The 18,311-nt window shown below is 50.6% G+C and overlaps 1 protein-coding gene across 1 annotated transcript in view; it reads right to left on the bottom strand.

Moving 5' to 3' along the window:
- The window catches only part of GALNT10 (polypeptide N-acetylgalactosaminyltransferase 10), a 216,625-nt gene that overhangs the window by 20,936 nt on the left and 177,378 nt on the right, over positions 1–18,311 (bottom strand). The window contains exon 7 of the mRNA XM_045999768.1: positions 13,563–13,680. Coding sequence (XP_045855724.1) covers positions 13,563–13,680 — 118 coding nt within the window. The remainder of the gene's footprint in view (positions 1–13,562; positions 13,681–18,311) is intronic.

The following is an 18,311-nucleotide window of genomic DNA, read 5'->3' on the forward strand; positions in this document are numbered from 1 at the left end:
CCCAGTGAGCCTCGCCTTCTGGTATTTGCACCTTTAGAAGGCTCCCTCCCAAATGTGTCCTGTGAGGATGGACCCGTGTAGCCAACAGAAAAGTCTGGAAACAATGGTCATAGAAGACACCGTGCCTTCTGCCTTCCTCCCTGTGACCACTTGCTTGGGGGCCCTCAGCAGCTGTGCTTTGAGGACACTCAGGTGGCTCTGTGGAGAGGTCCTGGTGGTGAGCAACTGAGGCCTCCTGCTCCTTGTGCCAACATGCCAGCCACGTGAGCGAGCCTCTTAGAAAGGGAGTCTCCAGTCCCTGTCCAGCCTTCAGATGCCCATGACCCTGGCTGACACCTTGACTACAGCCTCGTGACAGAACCTGAGCAGAGCTGTCCTGCTAAGCCACTGCCAACTCCCTGAGCCACACAAAGCTCACAGTACTGCTTACTGCTGCTTTGGGGAGCATTTTGGGGGTATTCTTTTCCTGCAGGAGTACATAACTAATACAGGAAGGCAGTTTCAGACCGTGATGTGTGCTGCGAGGGAGCCAAAGCGAGGCCAGACTCACTGTATGGATCTACGTGAGGTTCTGTGACACAGATCAGGGAAATCTTCACTTCGAAGGGAAAGATAAAAGTAACATAAAGATCTGAGGGGTGAGAGAACAGGTGGAGAGAGGAGCAAGTGAAAAGGCCCTGAGGTAGGACCAGGCTTGACTTCACTGAACAGAAAAAGCCAGAGGCCTGAAGCAGGAGCAGAGACGGGAGCAGAGGTCAGAGAGGTGAGCAGGGACCACCATCATAAGGGTCTCACAGGGCAAAATGAGGAGTCTTCACCAAAAGTGTTCAGTGAGGGTGACAATATGATCCAATTTCTATTTTACTAAGATGACTCTGCCTGGCTGGAGAATGGGCTAGGGTGCAGGGAGGGCCTGGGAGGCTCTTCCAGATAGAAGCAGTCATGCTTTGGTTTTGTGGATGCTGTAGTGATGGTAGGGCTCAGCTGTACTTGGGAATATATATATATACACACACATACATACATATATAATATTTTATATTAATATTAATATAATGTTTTAAAATATATTATACAATAGTCTGGCTATAAACAACCTGAGGGTTTTGAAGGGTCAGGGGTGGGAGGTTGGGGCAAGCTGAGGGTTTTGAAGGGTCAGGGGTGGGAGGTTGGGGGAACAGGTGGTGGGTAATGGGGAGGGCACGTTTTGCATGGAGCACTGGGTGTTGTGCAAAAAGAATGAATACTGTTACACTGAAAAAATAAATAAAATGAAAAAAAAATATATATATTATACAATTATACAGTAATAATTTTATAATACTTTATATTAATATTAAAATAGGCTCCATGCCCAGTGCAGAGCCCAATTCGGGGTTTAAACTCATGATCCTGAGACCAAGACCCGAGCTGAGATCAAGAGTTGGTTGCTCAACTGGCTGAGCCACCCAGGTGCCCCTCGGTACATTATTATTAATGTTATTACCATGTTCCCTCATTTATGAATGAAGAGCAGGAGTGGGAACATTTGCAACCCTGATTCTGTATTTTCCAGCTTGAATGGCTCCATGGGATATTGGGGATCTGGCTTCATGTCCTAATTAATTCACAGGCTCTAGAAGGGCTGCTTTTCCACCTCAGGTACCTGGGTGTCCTCAGTCCCTCATTGGCCTCCGCCAGCCACTGTCTCTAATGACCCCGGAGGTACTGTGGCCCAGGCTGCCTGCAAGGGGATCTGTATGCATGGGGCTACAATTAGTGGAAGTGCTGCCTGGAGAAATGCAATTATAGTCTGATCTTGGGGGAGAAAAAAAAAAATTGAGCAAGTCAATAGAACAGAACATTGGTCTTGAGATAATGGGCTCCTGATGGTAGATTAATGTCAAGGCCAAGCCAAGAAGTTTATTTTCAAAGCAGGAGATATTGATCAGGCGCCAGCATCCCATAACAATAACTCTTCCTTTATACAAAATGACTGATGTGGAAGCGATGCTTTTGTCTGGCGGATATTGCCCAGCTCGTGGCTGGGCTCCTCCTGCCTTTTGGGAGGCAGAGTGGTGCGGAGCCGGTGGGGGACACCTTATCCCGCTCTATTTTTGACCGTCTCCTAGAGAGTTGACTAGGCCGGCATCCAGCTCCCCGAACTCCGTATTAAACTCGCATTAGCTAGCCAGGATGTGTCTCCAACTCTGCCTAGCAGGAAACCTTCCTCTGTGTAGAGAATGATCAATCTTTAAATCCTTCTCTTTGCTGTGACCTCTGGTTTCTTTGGCCCTGACAACGGTGGCCAACAGCCTGAAGGTTCCTGAAGGACCAGGATGCCCTTGATCTGATGAGCGGTGTGAGTTGTCCCAAACACCCTCAGAATCCCGAGACATCCAGAGCACAGAAGGAGTCCTGGTTTGGGAGGAGGGGTTTACGCCTCAGCTTCCCTGCCTTGACCATGACCCACTGACAGCTGAATGAGAAGGGGAACTGCCTTCAGACACAGATATCTGTTTGGCTGAAGCTGCTGTCAACCCCCGAGTCCTCTGGGAGCACCTGAACAGCCTGAAAGGGCCCAGTGTAGGGCATGTCCAACTCTTCACAAGGCCCTCTAGCATCTTCCACAGTGATCAGCACCTCTGTGGTGTTTGCTGGTTACCTGGCAGGATCCCAAGACTGGAGGGGACTCTCCCTCCAGGAGCATGACAAAAGCTGAAGGCCCAGAACAGGGTCATGACTCACCCTGGGTGGGATGTGGCCACAGATGCTCTTGATCCCAGGTCCTGTGGTTCTGCTCATGGCCCTGGGCTCCGACTGGTGTACTTTTAGGGCCCTCTCCCGCCTTCCTTCACAGCTGAGACAGCTGCCACTCAGACCCAGGACAGCCATGGCCCGGGGCTCTAAGCACACACCCCTCCCCATTCCCAATGCTGCCTTGTGCAGCTGTGTGGTTGGTACCAGGCCTTCACCTGTGGCACTGCACTTCACGGGAGCTGCAGTCTCCTGTGACCTGGGCGTGACAGCTCACTACTACCTCACCAGGGTGCTCACATGTAATGGGACAGTCGGGAAAAGCACTTAACTTGATGCCTGGCCATGGCAGGCTTGACCATGTTCATCATTTGTTTGCAAAAGAACGAGAGAAGTACCACCACCTTGAAATGATACAGCATTTGCCCCTTTGCCCAACACCAGCATGGTTTCTCACCCGTGGCCTGATTTCCGAAACGGAGAAAACTGAGGCTCAGAGACATGAAGTGGTTTTTCTAACTTAGTGGCAGAACCTGTAGCTGATGAGAATGACAGGGCTGGCGGGGGGAGGGTGGATGGTACAGCCATGGGCACCTCTGGGGACCCAGGGTGCTTGTCTCTCCCCAGGGTAACACACGGGCAGAAGAAGACTCCAGCTGGTGGCAAAGGGGGTGGGGCACAGCCTGCAGCAGCCAGACCACATGTGGCTGGGACCCCACATATTTGGGTGCAGACACACACATAGACCACCGAGATGCCATATTTGCAGCCCCTTTCTTCTGTCTTCCTTCCCTCCCTCCCTGTCCAGCCCCTCGCTGGCCTCCTCACCCACAGGGAACGAGGCTGCCTATTCTGGGCGCTGGGCTCCTCCGCACAAGGAGTATGCAAACACCGCTCCCCCCCGCCCCGCCCCTACACCATCAGTCCGTTTCTTGGTGCCTTTCTCCTCTGCAGAACGAGTACAAACCAAATTGTAAAAGCTTGCTCCCCATTCATTTTCATTGCTGCTTTGATTTATTTTATTAGCAAACTTCTTTTGTGTGATGACAGGCTTCATTACAGTGTCTATAAAAGACAATTACTTGCTCTTATCTTCTAAACTGAGGAGTAAAGAAACAAGTGGTGATATGCATCAGAAAGACACACCAGGTCCCAGAGAGCACACGGCAGAAGGGCCCGTCCTATCGGGGGGACCTCCCTCTGTCGAGGACACAGCTGCCTGGATGCCACCAGGCCTGGGCAGCCGTCCTACCTGCTGATGGCCGGGAGAAGATGACAGCCAGCAACAGCTTCTACTCTTGGCATCTCGGCTGGGGACCTCTGTGGAGTCCAAACCCTATTTAGTTGTACTTGGGGGAAATAATAATAATAATTACCCCCAGTTATTCTGCCATCTGTGTGCTCAGAAGGTGCCCAGGGTTGCTGTTAGGAGCTTGGTTCTACAGTAAGGACTGAGGTCTAATCCAGGCTCTTAAGCAAGCTTTGGGAGTCTGAAAGCCTCAGTTTCCCTGTCTGTGAAATGGGATGAAATTTTGTGTTTGCCCCCCGGGTTGTGATGAGGCTGAAATGAGGTAATCCCGAAGCAGAGGGCTGTGAGTAATGTGTACGTGGGCGCACCGGAGCTGGAGGGCACTTCCCTCAGGAAAGAAAAAATGGTGTCAGATCCGTCTTTTCCGAGGCTCTCATTATTTTGAATATATTAGGGGATGCTCTTTCTGGGACTCTTGCCAGCATGAAAGGACCTCACTCATGGTAATTCTAGATGGTTACTGGATGCAGCTGGTACAGAGTGGGAAAAAACCGGTTTTACTTGATTTTTAAAAACCATTTGAATTTACTTTTAAAATATTTTACATAATATAGTTTTAAGCATATGTGTATCTAAATTAATAAATTAAGTATTTGACTAATTGAAACATATCCTTAGGTGTTTACAGACAAGTTGACAAAAAAAAAAATGAGCAATAGTTGCCTTACATTAGGGTTTTGTTTCTTAAACTAATAAAGAAATTCAGTTAAGATGCAGGGTCCCTGAGGTTTGACTCGTACTTTGAATAGAGCACTCGCATAACCAGCCAGTGAGGAAGGTGCTATTATACCTTCTTCGTGTGAGGAACCCAAGGCCTGGGGAGACGAAGCGCCTTCCCCAAGGTCCCTCCGCTCAAAAATGACAGAGCCCAGAGTGGAATTTGGGGTTGGCTCCCCCAGAACCAGGCAGCTCTGAGACCTCCAGGGAGTCTGCACCTCTCTGGTTTAATCTTTCTAAAGCCTGGTCCTGACCCTATTATGGTCTTCTGCCAAGCCCCCTATCAGCACCTGTCTTGTCTGCAGAACAAACCTCCTCCGCCCTGGCTTGCAAACAAGGCTCTCTCCTACCTGTTCCTCTGTTGCCTCCAGCCCTCTCCACGTGCCCTGTACTCAGGCTGTGGAAGCTGCTGAGAACATGCCGTTAGTTCACTTTTCTGCTCCGTGGAGCACCTTGCCTTTCTTCCCATCGATAATGCAGCCCATACTAACTTCCTCCCTCCCTCCTTTTCCTTCTTTCATTCATTCATTTACACATGGCCTAGTCACTGGTTAGCCTTGCTCTAAAACCCTGTTGGAAAAACTGGACTAGAAACTCGCTGCCGAGCGTGGACCCAATGACCCAAGTCTATAGCTGGGGGAAGGTGCTGGGACGTGCTGGCCAACCCGCCAGCAGCCTCCCTGTCTGCTCTGTCCTTCCACATCCAAGCCTGAGCGCTCTCTGTACAAGACCCCACGTATTCATCACAGCCGCAGTTTTCACCCTTGGGAACATCAGAATCACCTGGAAAGCTGGCTAAAATACAGACTGCCGGTCCTCACCCTTAGAGTGTCTAACGCAGCAGGTCTGGATTTGCATTTCTAACAAGTTCTCAGATGCTGCAGATACTGCTGGTCTGGGGCCCACATTCTGAGCACTAGTACATACTGGAATAGCGAAGCCTCCCTCAAGATAACGGTACTAGAAAGTTCACACAGACAGACAGCCCTGTGAGCTTGGGGTTACTAGTGCCCTCACAGACGTGAAGATACAGCTTCAGCAGAAAGGGCAATGGAGACGTCCAAGGGCTCACTGAGAGTTCGCTCCAGAGCTGGGCCTGGAGCCAAGGCTTTGGCCTGTGTCTCGTCAGCCTCCAAGCTCTTTCCGCTCCTGTCTTTCCTGCCTTCCTGCACCTGTAGCCCCATCACATCAGCTGCAACAATGCCAACATTAATAGCCACTGTTTACTGAGCATTTATAATGTGCCAAGCCCTGAGCTAAGTTTAACACTGTTTGACTAACATGATATTAACACCTACACTATGAAGTAAGGATTATTCTATCCCCATCTGATAGCTACGAAGCTACATCCAGAGAGGTTAGGTCACTTCCCCAAGGCCACACAGTGACTAGCTGTGACAAAGTGACAAAGCCCTCCTCAGAACCCAGAAGGCATGACTCTGCGAGCCAGGTACTTAATCCCGCGGTGTGGTAACATGAGGGTTCTGATGGGAACAGCTATCACTTACTGAATGCCTCCTTTCTGCCTGGCTCTAGGCCAGATAAATGTTCCATGCCATTTAGTTCTTACAGCAAAGCTCTGAAGAAGCTGCTCTCTCCATTTTTAGTGTGGAGAGACAGGTGTGTGCTGGTTGGTTAGCCGTGTACAAGAGACGGCCTCGGGCCTCTGAGCTGCCTCTCTGGAGGAATGGGGGGATTCACAGGCCCCCACAGACAGAGATGTTCATGGAATTTCAAAGGGCTTGCTCAGAGTCATGAACAGAATGCTCTCCCTGCTTCCAGCAGGCGGCTTTTAGGCTGGGCACCTGTGGCTGGCAGGGGGAATGTGCAGCCAGCATGTTCCCGGCATCCTTGGATAACCCACTGAAGGAAAGAGCTAGCGCCGGGGGCCTGGCAGCGACATTGCAGCTGGTCCGAGTCAGAGAGGCTGGAAGGGGGAGGGGAGAGAGACAGGGAAAGGTGTTGGCATGCGGGTGCTTGGATGATGGTCCCGGATTGCCTTCTGCCTCTTGGACTGGTCTCTGGAAATCATTTCTCCCTCCTGGGCAGCACCTTAACTCCCCTGGGGGCTGGACCTAACTTCTGGGCTCTGCCTGTAACACTGGCCACTCTCTGTAGGTGGGCCGGCCTTTCCTCCACCTCTCCCACCACGGGGAGTGACATGAGCCTGGGGCTCTTTAGGATCAGGACACCTAGGATCTAGCCGAGGGATCCTGGCCCAGTCACTGGACCACTAAAGACGTCAGGTCACAACATCGACTGTAACCAGTTTCTGGGGGTGCTCCTACCTTCTTTCCACACTCTTCCATTTAATCCTCCTGATGCTGCTATGAGCTCTACATAAGGAAAACCTGAGCATTTTCTTTTTGAAAATCTGCCCCAAATCTGCAGCCTGGGACTGGGTTGGGCTTTGGCAGCTATATCAAACAAAGCAAAGCCAGGCCCCCTGACACTCCTGCCTCTACTCAAACATGATGGGTTTCCCTCTCCAACAAGGCTGTCCCCCGTCTCCTCGTGTGGCATTCCGTTACTCCCTTGCTAACGTGAGCCTGCCCCAGGGGAACCTCAGGATGTCACTGTCTCTCCCTCCCATAGGGTAGTGGCTGCTGCCTCTGCCTTCTTGAGCCCACCCTGCTGAGCTCAGGGCGCTCAGTCCTTCCCTGGGGTCTCCTCACTGTCACTGCCTTCCCTGGAGTCCTGCCTTGGTGGGAACCCTCATCCCTGAACTTGCAAATGGCGCAGACACAGCAGCGGATATATATGGTGAGAGGGTGCTGGGAGGGCTGAAAAACTAACATTTTTTTCCTTCTTAGTTAAAAAAAAACACAAATTTTTCCTGATTATAGAAGTGATAAGTACTTATGATGAACATATTGTTACAGAAACACATCAGTAGAAGGGGATGGCCACATCTGGAGCTCTCCTACCCCTGATGCCGCGAGGGACAGGAACCCTTCATGGTTCTGTGGGTCAGAGCCAGGCTCCGTCTGAGTCCAAGCAGGGCTGGCATCCCCGTTCCAGCTGTGTGATTCTGTGGAAGTGATTTAACCCGAGCCTCAGTATCCTTGTCTATAAAAAGGGAAGAAAATCAGAGCAGCACCTTGGGTGTATCATGGAGGCCAAACGACAGTGTGTGAACAGTGCCGTGCACGGAGCCCCACACATTTCTAGTATGCGTGCCCAGGAAACATAACTTGGCACGAGGAGAGCCTCTGGGTTTTTGTTTGCTGGTTTGCCTTCCTCATATTTTTAAACACTAAACATGAGATCATATTATATATATACTATCTTTCACTTCTGTTTAAACTTAATTTTGGAGGCATCTAAATTTTTATAATATTCCATTGTTTAGGTGTGTTCTAACTTACTTATACCTGTAGGATGTACATTTGGGTCATTTTCAATCGTTCCCTATTGTAAGTAAGGTCTCAATAAATAGCTTCTACCTAAATCTTGGCTCATCCTTGTAGCTGTCTCTCTTGCACAAACTCCTGGGTGTGGAATTTTAGGTCAAAGAATGTGCTTGCTTTGGCATAGAACAGATTTTGCCAAATTGCTATTCCCATGAGCTATCCACTTACCATGTTAAAAAGCCCTCCTCTCTCCTGCAGATTCATACATATTGTCCTGTGGATACTTCCTTTCTCCTGGATCTCAGAGTTGAAGACAACCTAACCGTGGCCTCCCAGAGACACTGGGCAGTCCTCCTCCTGCTACCACCTCTACACCAAGCCATCCTTGTACCTGTGTAAGTCCAAGGGCTTTCCCCACGGCATCTTATTTGATTCTATCTCGTGGGATAGGAAGGAAAGTTATAACAGCACTGTCTGGGATGTGAGGGCCAGAGAGGTCAAGTGATTGGTCTAGGGCCCCCAGATGGTTGGATGGAGAGCCACGATGAGAAGCCAGTGCCCTGCCTTCTTGCTGAGTACCCTTCCCACCACATCACTGTTACCTAAAGATGGTGATATATAAGTCTGGGCGAAGGAAGCTTTGTCAGATATGAACTGATGCCACTAAGTTATTTAAAATACCTACTATGGGCCAGACACTGGGCCTAGAGTTAGCCTCCAGGGAGCTCACAGTCCAGTGGGGAAGACAGGCCACCCCTTGGGTCATGTCAGAGTGAGGAATCCAGAGCCAAGCCAGGACTGACGTTGGGGTGGACCCTAGCCAGCACAGGGAGCTCAGGTAAGGCTGCATGTGGGCTGGCCAGACTAAGGAAAGCCGTTTCAAGCAGTGTGAACAGTATGTGCTTCCAAAGATGACTTGACATATGAGCACAGAGCTTATGAGTAGTTCCATGTGGCTGGGCACACACATCTGTGTGGACATCTGTGGTTTACTCTGCCCCACATCCATTCTCCTTCCAGATAGAGTCCCTGGACTCTCCTCTGGGGAATCGGCCCAACCCCACTTTCCTGTCTCTAGGATGGGCAAGGAACCAGCAGGCCAGTGAGACTCAACTCTGCAGGAATGATGGGAAAGACAAACTCTCTTTCCAGTGGGATGCTGGGTATTTCCACAAGAGAAAGCCTGCCCTAGGCAGGAAGCCAGCCCGGATGAAAGCAGAGTCAAGGGACTGAGAGAGATGGAGACCAGAGGAGATGGATTAGTCCCCTGGATCCAGCCAAGCCTGAAAGGTCCATCCGGGAATTTCCACTGTGTGAGCCAACTGATTCCGATTTTTCACTGAATTCAGATTGACTAGGATTTGGGTCATCTGTAGCCAAGAGTGCAGACTAAGGCAACGGGGCAAGAGGACAGGCGGAGGGTGGACGGATAAGCAGGGGTCAGCTCACAGAGGCAGGTTACAGGCAGGCTGGAGTTCAACATTTAACCAGCCACTAGGAACGGGGAAGATTCTAACTGCAAACCTGGAGAATTTTGATAGTCTGTGCCTTTTGGAAACAAAATCTCTCCTCGCTGAGAGAGAGAGAGAGAGAAAGAGAGTGAGAAAAAAAATATCAATGACTCTTCCAGAAACTTCAGAGCCTTCAGAATACCTCTTCTAGGATTTCCCATCAGGATAGATGGCCTACTCTGGAATAGGAGCCAAAGTATTAATTCATCAGTCCCGATGGCGCATATCAATTTATCTTAATTTCTGAAAATACACTCGAGCCTTTCAGACCATTCTCTTTTCTCTGTCACCAAGAAGAAAACGGGTCTCAGCAGAGATGAAGCAGAGGGAATACCGCCCTTTCAAAATGTTCCGCTCTGGCTGAAATGGAACACCTGGCATCACAGGGAGGCGTCTCTGGCGCATGAATGGGCTTTCCTGTCCCCTCAGCACGGCGGGCAGGCCTTCCGCGGGGGCTTGGGAGACAACGCGCTGGAGATGAGCCATCACGGGCTCTGGGAACCCACAGGAGAGGTTCAAGCCAGGAGAGAGAAAACTGAGGGAGGCCAGTCTCCCTTCCAGACCTGGGCGCCTCATCATTACACAGAACACTTTCTCCTCGAGAAGAAGGACATTAATTGGATCAAATGAAACAGGAGCCAGCCTCCTTCCCCCTCCCAGGTGAGAGACTTCCAATATGGCTTCATTACCGAGTCTTTTGTAAATAAACTGTGTGGAGAAAAATGCCATTTGTTCTGCTGTAATTGCCTGATGAGCATCATTAGATGGGTCTTTGAAACCCACAGAATGAAGTCTTTTTGGGTTTAGGAATTCCTTTGTGCAAAGCCTTCTCTGTTCACTCTTCTCCAGGGAGGGCGTTTCTGAACTGGGACTTCTTGACCATGGGGGTTGGTTTCTGGCCAGTGACACAATGGCTCTGTTTGACAAACCGACACAAAGTTATTCAGTGCCTCGTCTGTGTCAGGCAATCCTTCAGGGACCTGAGATACAGCAATGAGTGAAACACACACACATTCCTATCCTACTGCCATTTCCATTCTGGCGAGCACTCAGAACACAGGTGTGCCCATTTCTGGGCACACACATGGTAGGAAACTTCGTAAGTCAAGATTGTTTGCCGGATTGAGGAATTGTGAGGTTACAACTCTTGGGATTCCCTGTGTGTGGTTTCACTGTACCCATAAAGATGTGACATCTGTTAAACGAGACTGCATGGCCTAGGGATATGAAATGAATGACATCTGAGCCATCACTTGCTAGGCCTGCACCCATGGCAGACATCACTAATCAATCACTGCCTTTCCTGGTTAGCTTGGCTGCAGCTTTGGAATACACAGTGACACAGTGCTGGGTAGCCCCTATCCCTGAGCAGATCGGAGTTGGCTGTGAGAGGAAACCTCTTTGCTTTTTCTTACTTAGTCTGTCACTTCACTGAGAGGCTGTAGAATATCCCAGTAAATTAAGAATAACCCCAGGAGCGGGGCAAAAACAGATGAAAGGGAGAAAGACCGTGGTCAACTTCACAGGCTTGTTTTCCTCTCAAGTGTCCTTCTCTCCCTCTCCTGTCCCCACAGAGGTCTAGGAAACGTGGCAGATTAGAGTGTGGGCTCTGCAGTCAGGCACACCTGGGGCCAGGTCCTGGTTCCATTACTCCACCTACGTGGGGCCTTGGTCTGAGCCCCACTTCCCTGCCTGTGAAATGGGCATAATGACGACATCACTCTGCTAGGGATGCTGGGAGGATGAAATAAGCCAACACGTGTGAAGGCCTTGGCACAGTGTCCTGTCAGCTCTAAGCAGGGCTGAAATCCAGCTATTGCACATCAGAGGGGACTCAGTCCTGTTTGCAGCTGGCGTCCACTCTGACTGGTTGGTGCCTGGACCCTCATCGCCGTTAAATACTTCGACTATCAGCCCTGGACACGAGTGTTAGTTTAGGGGCCGGTCCCCTTGCGGGAGACAGCTCAGAACTCAGGAGGTAGAACAGACACAGATCGCCCTTCAAACCAGAATAATGTTGTGGCAGGCAGAATTCCAGGTTGTTTCTTGCTAAGGAAGGGTTTACGTTCCCCAGTTCTGAACGGCTCAAGCAGCAGTGCGTGCAGTGCCAGTAATGATGTCGAGAATGAAAACAGACTTTGGGATGTTGTTCAGGAGCACCCAACCAGCATGGTCACATTTAGTTCTCTGCTCAGCCCCGCGAGGATTCAAATATAATTAAGCTCATTTTGTGGAAGCAGAAACTGAAGCTCGGAGAGGTGAGCCTTCCGTATCCAAGATCACACAGCTGGTCGGAAGAGGCAGAGCTGGGATGTGACCTCATCACCGAAGTCTCAGTCACTGAGACAATGGTCTCTTGCCCAAGCTGGGGGCGGGGGGTGCATTGGGGTTGTGTTTTCCCAACAATGCTGCTACTGGCCATCCCCCGTGGGTGGGGATATGCTCTCCCAGGGCTCCTGGGGATGTTAGCAGCAGGCCCTGGCCAGCCCCAATGGCACAGAATAAGCTAACCCTTTCCTCAGAGGGGCCAAGCCTCTCTTCTTCACCTGACTCAATGTGGAATCCCACAAGTGAAGGAGAGAAAGTGGCCCTAGAAGTGTGGGTAGCTAACTAGTAACCACCATTTCCCTACTACCATTGTCGAAGCTTCTATAGCACATGGGCTGGTGTAGGGTAAATGTTTATTCGCTGGATCTTTTTTTTTTAAAAACCTTTTTTTGTTGTTATTGTTTAATTATTTTATTTATTTATTTATTTATTTTTTAAAGATTTTATTTGACAGAGATCACAAATAGGCAGAGAGAGAGAGGAAGGGAAGCAGGCTCCCTGGTGAGCAGAGAGCCCGATGCGGGGCTTGATCCCAGGACCCTGAGATCATGACCTGAGCTGAAGGCAGAGGCTTTCACCCACTGAGCCACCCAGTGCCCCTGATTAATTATTTTAGTATATGTGCTGCCGAAGCGAGCACCTGATTAATTATTTTAGACAGAATATGTGCGTGCACCCACCCATGTAAGGGAGCAGGGGGAGGAGCAGAAGCGGGGGTGGAAAGAATCTCGAGCAGATTCCCCGCTGAGTGCAGAGCCAGATGTGGGGCTTGATTGCTGGGCCCAGGGATCATGACCTGAGCCCAAACCAAGGGCCGGATGCTTAACCCACAGAGCCACCCAGGCGCCCCTCACTGGTTCTTTAATAAATTCTACCAATTCTTGCTGGTTGTGTCCCCAGGTTGCATGTTAAGCACTTCTAAGGTATTACCTCATTCAATCTTCACAACAGGTCTGTACGGTAGGTAGTATCATTACTCTCTTATTTCAGATGAGGAAAGAAAGTTAATTGAACTTGGCCCAAATCACCAAGCTCCTGAGAAGTGGAGTTGGGATTTGAAACCACACTGAGAAGTGGAGTTAGGGTTTGAAACCACTTTTCTAAGTCCACAACTTGGGCTCTTGACCAGTACTGGTCTCTACGGCCCACTCCAGCAGTGGTGGATACAAAAAGGAAAACCTGAGAGGGGTGGCCAGGAAGCACTCAGGCTACCTCAGGATCTGGGAGGCCAGGGGACATCCTCGGAGCACAGTACTCCCTTAAACCTGTGTATCCTGCTTGTCCTGGTTTCTGTTCCCTGCTGCTGGTTCGCTGCGTGTCTCACTGGGAGACATGACACCATCCTCACTGGAAGTGAGACCTGTCTTATTCTAACGCTGCTGTCCCAAGACGTGGCCAGTGTAAGAGCCGTGGTTGAGGCTGGTCTATGGCAGCCTGAGAAGGCACCCCATGTCCACTATCACACACAACAAGGAGTGGCCCATGGCCCCTGACTTCTTCACTTGAGCAACAGGAACTGCAGAACCCTGAGGGTCCAGGCTTTCCAGGCTCAGGACAGATGCCGAGGGGGTGCAGCAGGGAGAAGGGGCATCCAAGAAGGCGGCTCACCTTGAATGAGATTTCATACTGCTCCCCTCCCCAGATCTCCAGGCCTGGGTCATACCCGCCCAGTTCCCAGAACCATTTTCGATCCACAGCGAACAGTCCACCGGCCATCACGGGAGACCTGTCAGGGAAGAAGAGTACGGTGTGAAGACCAAACGCCCCAGCCACGTGCTCTGAGTGCGAGTGGACACTGCTGCTCCCCGGGATGGTGTTGCACGCCGCTCTGTGAGCACAGCCCACATGCCTAGCGGGGAATCCAAGGCCCTTCCAAGGGAGGGCTCAGGCTGTCTTCTATCTTGGCCATAACATTCCTTCTAAATGCTACCTTTTAACTGAACCGATCCAAAGCTCCTTTCAACCGTTACTTGTGAGAGGCAATCACAGGAACGTGGGCCTTGCAGCTTCGTTGGCTATGCCTCTCTGGTCCTCTCATGCACTCAATTGTCTCAATCAGGTCCCTCCAAGCCTTTCTGGGTGTGGAATCTCTTAGAGAGAAGACAAAACACAGCTTGCTGGGCCCTACCCCAGACCTATGAAGCAGTCCCTGGGGGATAAAGCCTAGGATTGTGTGTTTTTAAGTCTATTTTTTTTAAGATTTTATTTATTTATTCGACAGAGAGAGAGATCACAAGTAGGCAGAGAGGCAGGCAGAGAGAGAGGAGGAAGCAGGCTCCCTGCAGAGCAGAGAGCCCGATGCGGGGCTCGATCCCAGGACCCTGAGATCATGACCTGAGCCGAAGGCAGCGGCTTAATCCACTGAGCCACCCAGGTGCCCCGGATTGTGTGTTTTTAGACAGGTTCCTTGGGTGATTCTCAGTCAGCCCAGCACCGGACATCTATTCTGCTGAGAGTTTGCAGAAGAAGACACAGTCTCTGTTCTCTCTGTTCAACTGGGATACAGCTAACTACACACATTCACTGCCTCATTGCTCTAGTCACTGAGTGCCAGCTGAGCTGTAGAGGCTGGGGGGATGTGGAGGTAAATCAGAGTTGACCTGGGACTTTAGGGGATGCTAGTGTGGGTGGGCAGCCTCATCAGGATAGTAGGATCCAGAAGTCTGGTGCGGTGTAACAAGGGCCTCTGGCAGGTGCAGAGAGCACTATAGGAACACCAAAGGAGGGACTGTCTGCTTCCAGATCTTGGGAGGTAAGGAGGGAGGCTGGGGCAATAGTCAAGGAAGGGTGCTCGCGGGGAGGCATTCGAGGTGGGTCTGGACAAGTGGGAAGTGAAGGGAGAAGAAGGAACCCTGGAGAGGAAAACCCCAGGGGCAGGAGCACAGGGATGATAAATTGGGGCACCATGAGCAAGAAGACGTCAGCATGGCATCATGCCAAGCCCAAGGGGGATGCCACACTGCAGCCCGCCTGCATCCCCCCACAGTGTCTCACAGGCCTGGTCCTTGAGAGGGCTACCAGTATTTGCTGAGGGAAGATCTCTCAGAGTTGCCATGTCCTTGTCAGGCTCCACTGACAAACTCCAAACCCTCAGACCAGATAACATTCCAGCAGCAACTTCCCACCACCTCCTGGCCTTGGGAACTGCAAGCTCATGGAAATTGGGCTGATTGAAAAAGAACATAGCTAACCCACATGCCTCCCAAGCTTCCCTTAGTAGGTGAGCCTTGACAGCAGAGGAGGGACTCCTTTCAAAGAAGAGCCCCTTGAATATTCACCGAGGGCTCAAATGTGGCAGGTGCTTGCCTGAACTAATTTTTTAATAAGATGGCTACTCCTGGTGTTGACCTCCTGAGATGGGCCTTGTCCTTCTCACCCCGCTGATGCATATAGAAACCAGAGCACAGACAGGTAACTTGCTCAAGGCTTCACAGCTACCAAGCAGGTTTTGAATCTCAAATCTTTGCCAGAGCTCACACCCCTCAGGGCCACAGAACAATTCTTCCTGTCAGGCAGGAGCCATCAAGAGGCAGGTGATGCGTGACCAGGACAGGGGATTGGGGTGGGGAAGCCAGTCCTCCAGCTTCCTCTCTCCTTTACCCTTGTTGGGATCTGAGACGAAGCGTTTAACCACTTAACCCTGTGTCACCTGGTACAGCAGCCACAGGCCACGTGCAGCTGCCAAACACCTGGAATGTGGTTACTCTGAACTGAGATGTGTTGGAAGCGTAAGATACACCCTGGATTTCCAAGACTTAGTGTGAAAAAAAGAACAGGGAAGGCCTCATTAAATAAGTTCAGGGGCACAGGGCTGGCTCAGTCAGTGAGACTTGCAACTCTTGACCTTGGGCTTGAGAGTCTGAACTCCATGTTGGGTGTGAGATGACTTAAAAGGAAAATCTTTAAAAAAAAAAACAGCCAATTTCGAAGTGTGGGTCACATGTTAAAATGAGACTATTCTACGTACACTGGGTTACACAGAGTATATTACAAAAATGAATCTTAGCTGCTTCTCTTTACCTTTTTTATGTGGTCACTAGGAAATTTAAAAGTACGTATGCAGCTCGCATTATATATGGACGGTGCTGATTGCACACCTCTGGGCTGGTCTGCCCATCTACACGATGAATGTATAGCTGTGTTTCCGAGCTTGCATTGCCATTATATTTCTGAAAGCACCCAGTATTATGAAATATAAGGTGTCCAGCATCAACTTTCCTTTCTCTCCTGCAGGTTGTGGGGTTTGGGGTTTTTTGGCAGGAGCTGCAAATACCCCGCTTGGAGGGGCAGGGAATGTTTCAGAGCCTTGTGGTTCATGGGAAATCAAATCCAAGACTCTGTACAGGGAAATCAGCCTGGGTGGAAACCAGCGTCAGGCGCCAAGGAGCTGCTGTGGAACCGGGAGGATATTAGCCTTAAGGCATTTAGATGCTGGAGGCTCGCCTCCAGACGGAGGCCTCCCCTCTGGCCCCATCTGTTTTCTGCTGTGTTCAGCAATAATGACAACAATTTAAAGTGTCTAGTGTCTACCGCTCGCTTTCCTGACATCATCTCCGACTCTCACAAAGCTCTATTCCTAGCCCCCCTTTCAGATGGAGAAATCTGAAATTCAGAAATACTACCTACTCTGCTCAAGGGCAGGCACTAAGTGGACGAGGCTCGGTTCCAGCAGGGGCTGCCACCAAAGCCCAGGTCCTTCAAACATCATCCTACTGCCCTGTGCCTGCAGATTGTACACTGGATGGCCCCGTGGAGGGGTTGTGCAGCAAATGACTCGGATTTTTCCAGTGGCCTCCCCCTGGGTTTTATCCAAGTACAGTTACAGAAAAGACACTTCTGGAAAGAATCAGGATACAACAGGTGGAGAGTCGCTCAGGAAGCATCTAGGCCAATGGCTCTCAACTGTGGCTGCACACCAGCATCCCCTGGGGCTTTAAGGAGCATGGATACTGAATCCCAGCCCCAGAATCCAGTGTAACTGGGCTTGGGGGTGGCTGGTGGGTTTTGTTTGTTTCGACAAACTCCCCAGGTGACACCGTGTGCAACCAGGGTTGAGCGTCACTATCCTAGGGCAGGCACGGGGAGACACGGGGGAGAGGCCCCAGAGGAAACCAGAGGTGGCCACTAAGCAGCTGTGGGGACTGGACTTACCCTTTCCTCATCCTGCACTGAGAAGATGAACATGCGAGACCCATCTTTATGCACATTTCAAATGTAGGGCCTACAAGTCAGCTTACAGTACCAGTTCAAACCAAAAGGGCTTCTGGTTACCCCAAAAAGTCTGTTTTCTGGAGTAGCCCATGTCACCTTGGGCATGTCTCATGCCTCTCTGAGCGGCAGGGTCTGCATCAGGCAAGGTGGAGAACCATACCTACCCCTCCAAGGCACCTTGGTGAGGACCGTGTGTGGACAAGTAATGACCCCCTTCTCATATGGGGAGCGTGAGGCGCAGGGAAGCTGGGCTTCACTGGGGGGTAAACTGTGCTTAGGCAGGTGTGGTACACAGGATAATGGTCCCCAAAGAAGCCAATGCCTACCTCCTAGAACCTGGGAATAGGTCATCTTTGCAAAGGGACTACGCAAATATAATTAGGTGAAGGATCTGAGATGGGGAGATTTGCACTGGTGGTCCCAGTGCAATCACAGGGGTCCTCATACGTGAAAGAAGGAGGCCAGAGTGAGAGAAGGGGACGTGATGATGAAAGATGGATGGAGGAGGGAGAAGGAGTGGGAGGGGAGAGGGAGTAAGAGGGAGGGGTGGGGGAAAGGGGGAGAGAGGGAGACTTGGAGGTGTTATGCTGCTGACTTTGAAGATGGAGAAAAGAGCCAAGAGCCAAAGGATGTGAGCAGCCTCTAGAACCTAGAAAGTGCAAGCAAATGGATTCCTCCTTAGAGCCTTCAAAGGGGACACGGCCCTGCCAACACGGTGACTTTAGCTCAGGAAGACTCCTTTTCAGATGTCTGAGCTCCAGAACTTTAAGAGAATAAATATGCGTTGTTTTAATAAGCCAGTAAATCTGTGATCATTTATAATTAGGAAACTAATACAGACAGGAAGCTGGGTATTGGCTTTCCACAGGTCTTTCCACACCTCCAGCAGGGTAGCCAGAGTGGCCCACAGGACAGTACAGGATGGGCGCCTGAGAGGCCCTGGCTCTAATTCTGGTCTGGCCGCTAACTTACTGTGTAAGTCAGCTGCACCCTCCCTTCCTGGGGCCTCAGTCTCCCCATCTGCAAGGGCCTGGAGTCCATTACCTAGAGGTCTGCCTGGCTTTCACATTCTAGGACATTACAGGTCCACTCCACAGACTCCCAAACTTCTACCATGGGACAAGCTGTGATTTCCCGAACATGTTC

This window comes from Meles meles, chromosome 3 (assembly GCF_922984935.1).
Source record: "Meles meles chromosome 3, mMelMel3.1 paternal haplotype, whole genome shotgun sequence".
NCBI classification, from domain to species: Eukaryota; Metazoa; Chordata; class Mammalia; order Carnivora; family Mustelidae; genus Meles; species Meles meles.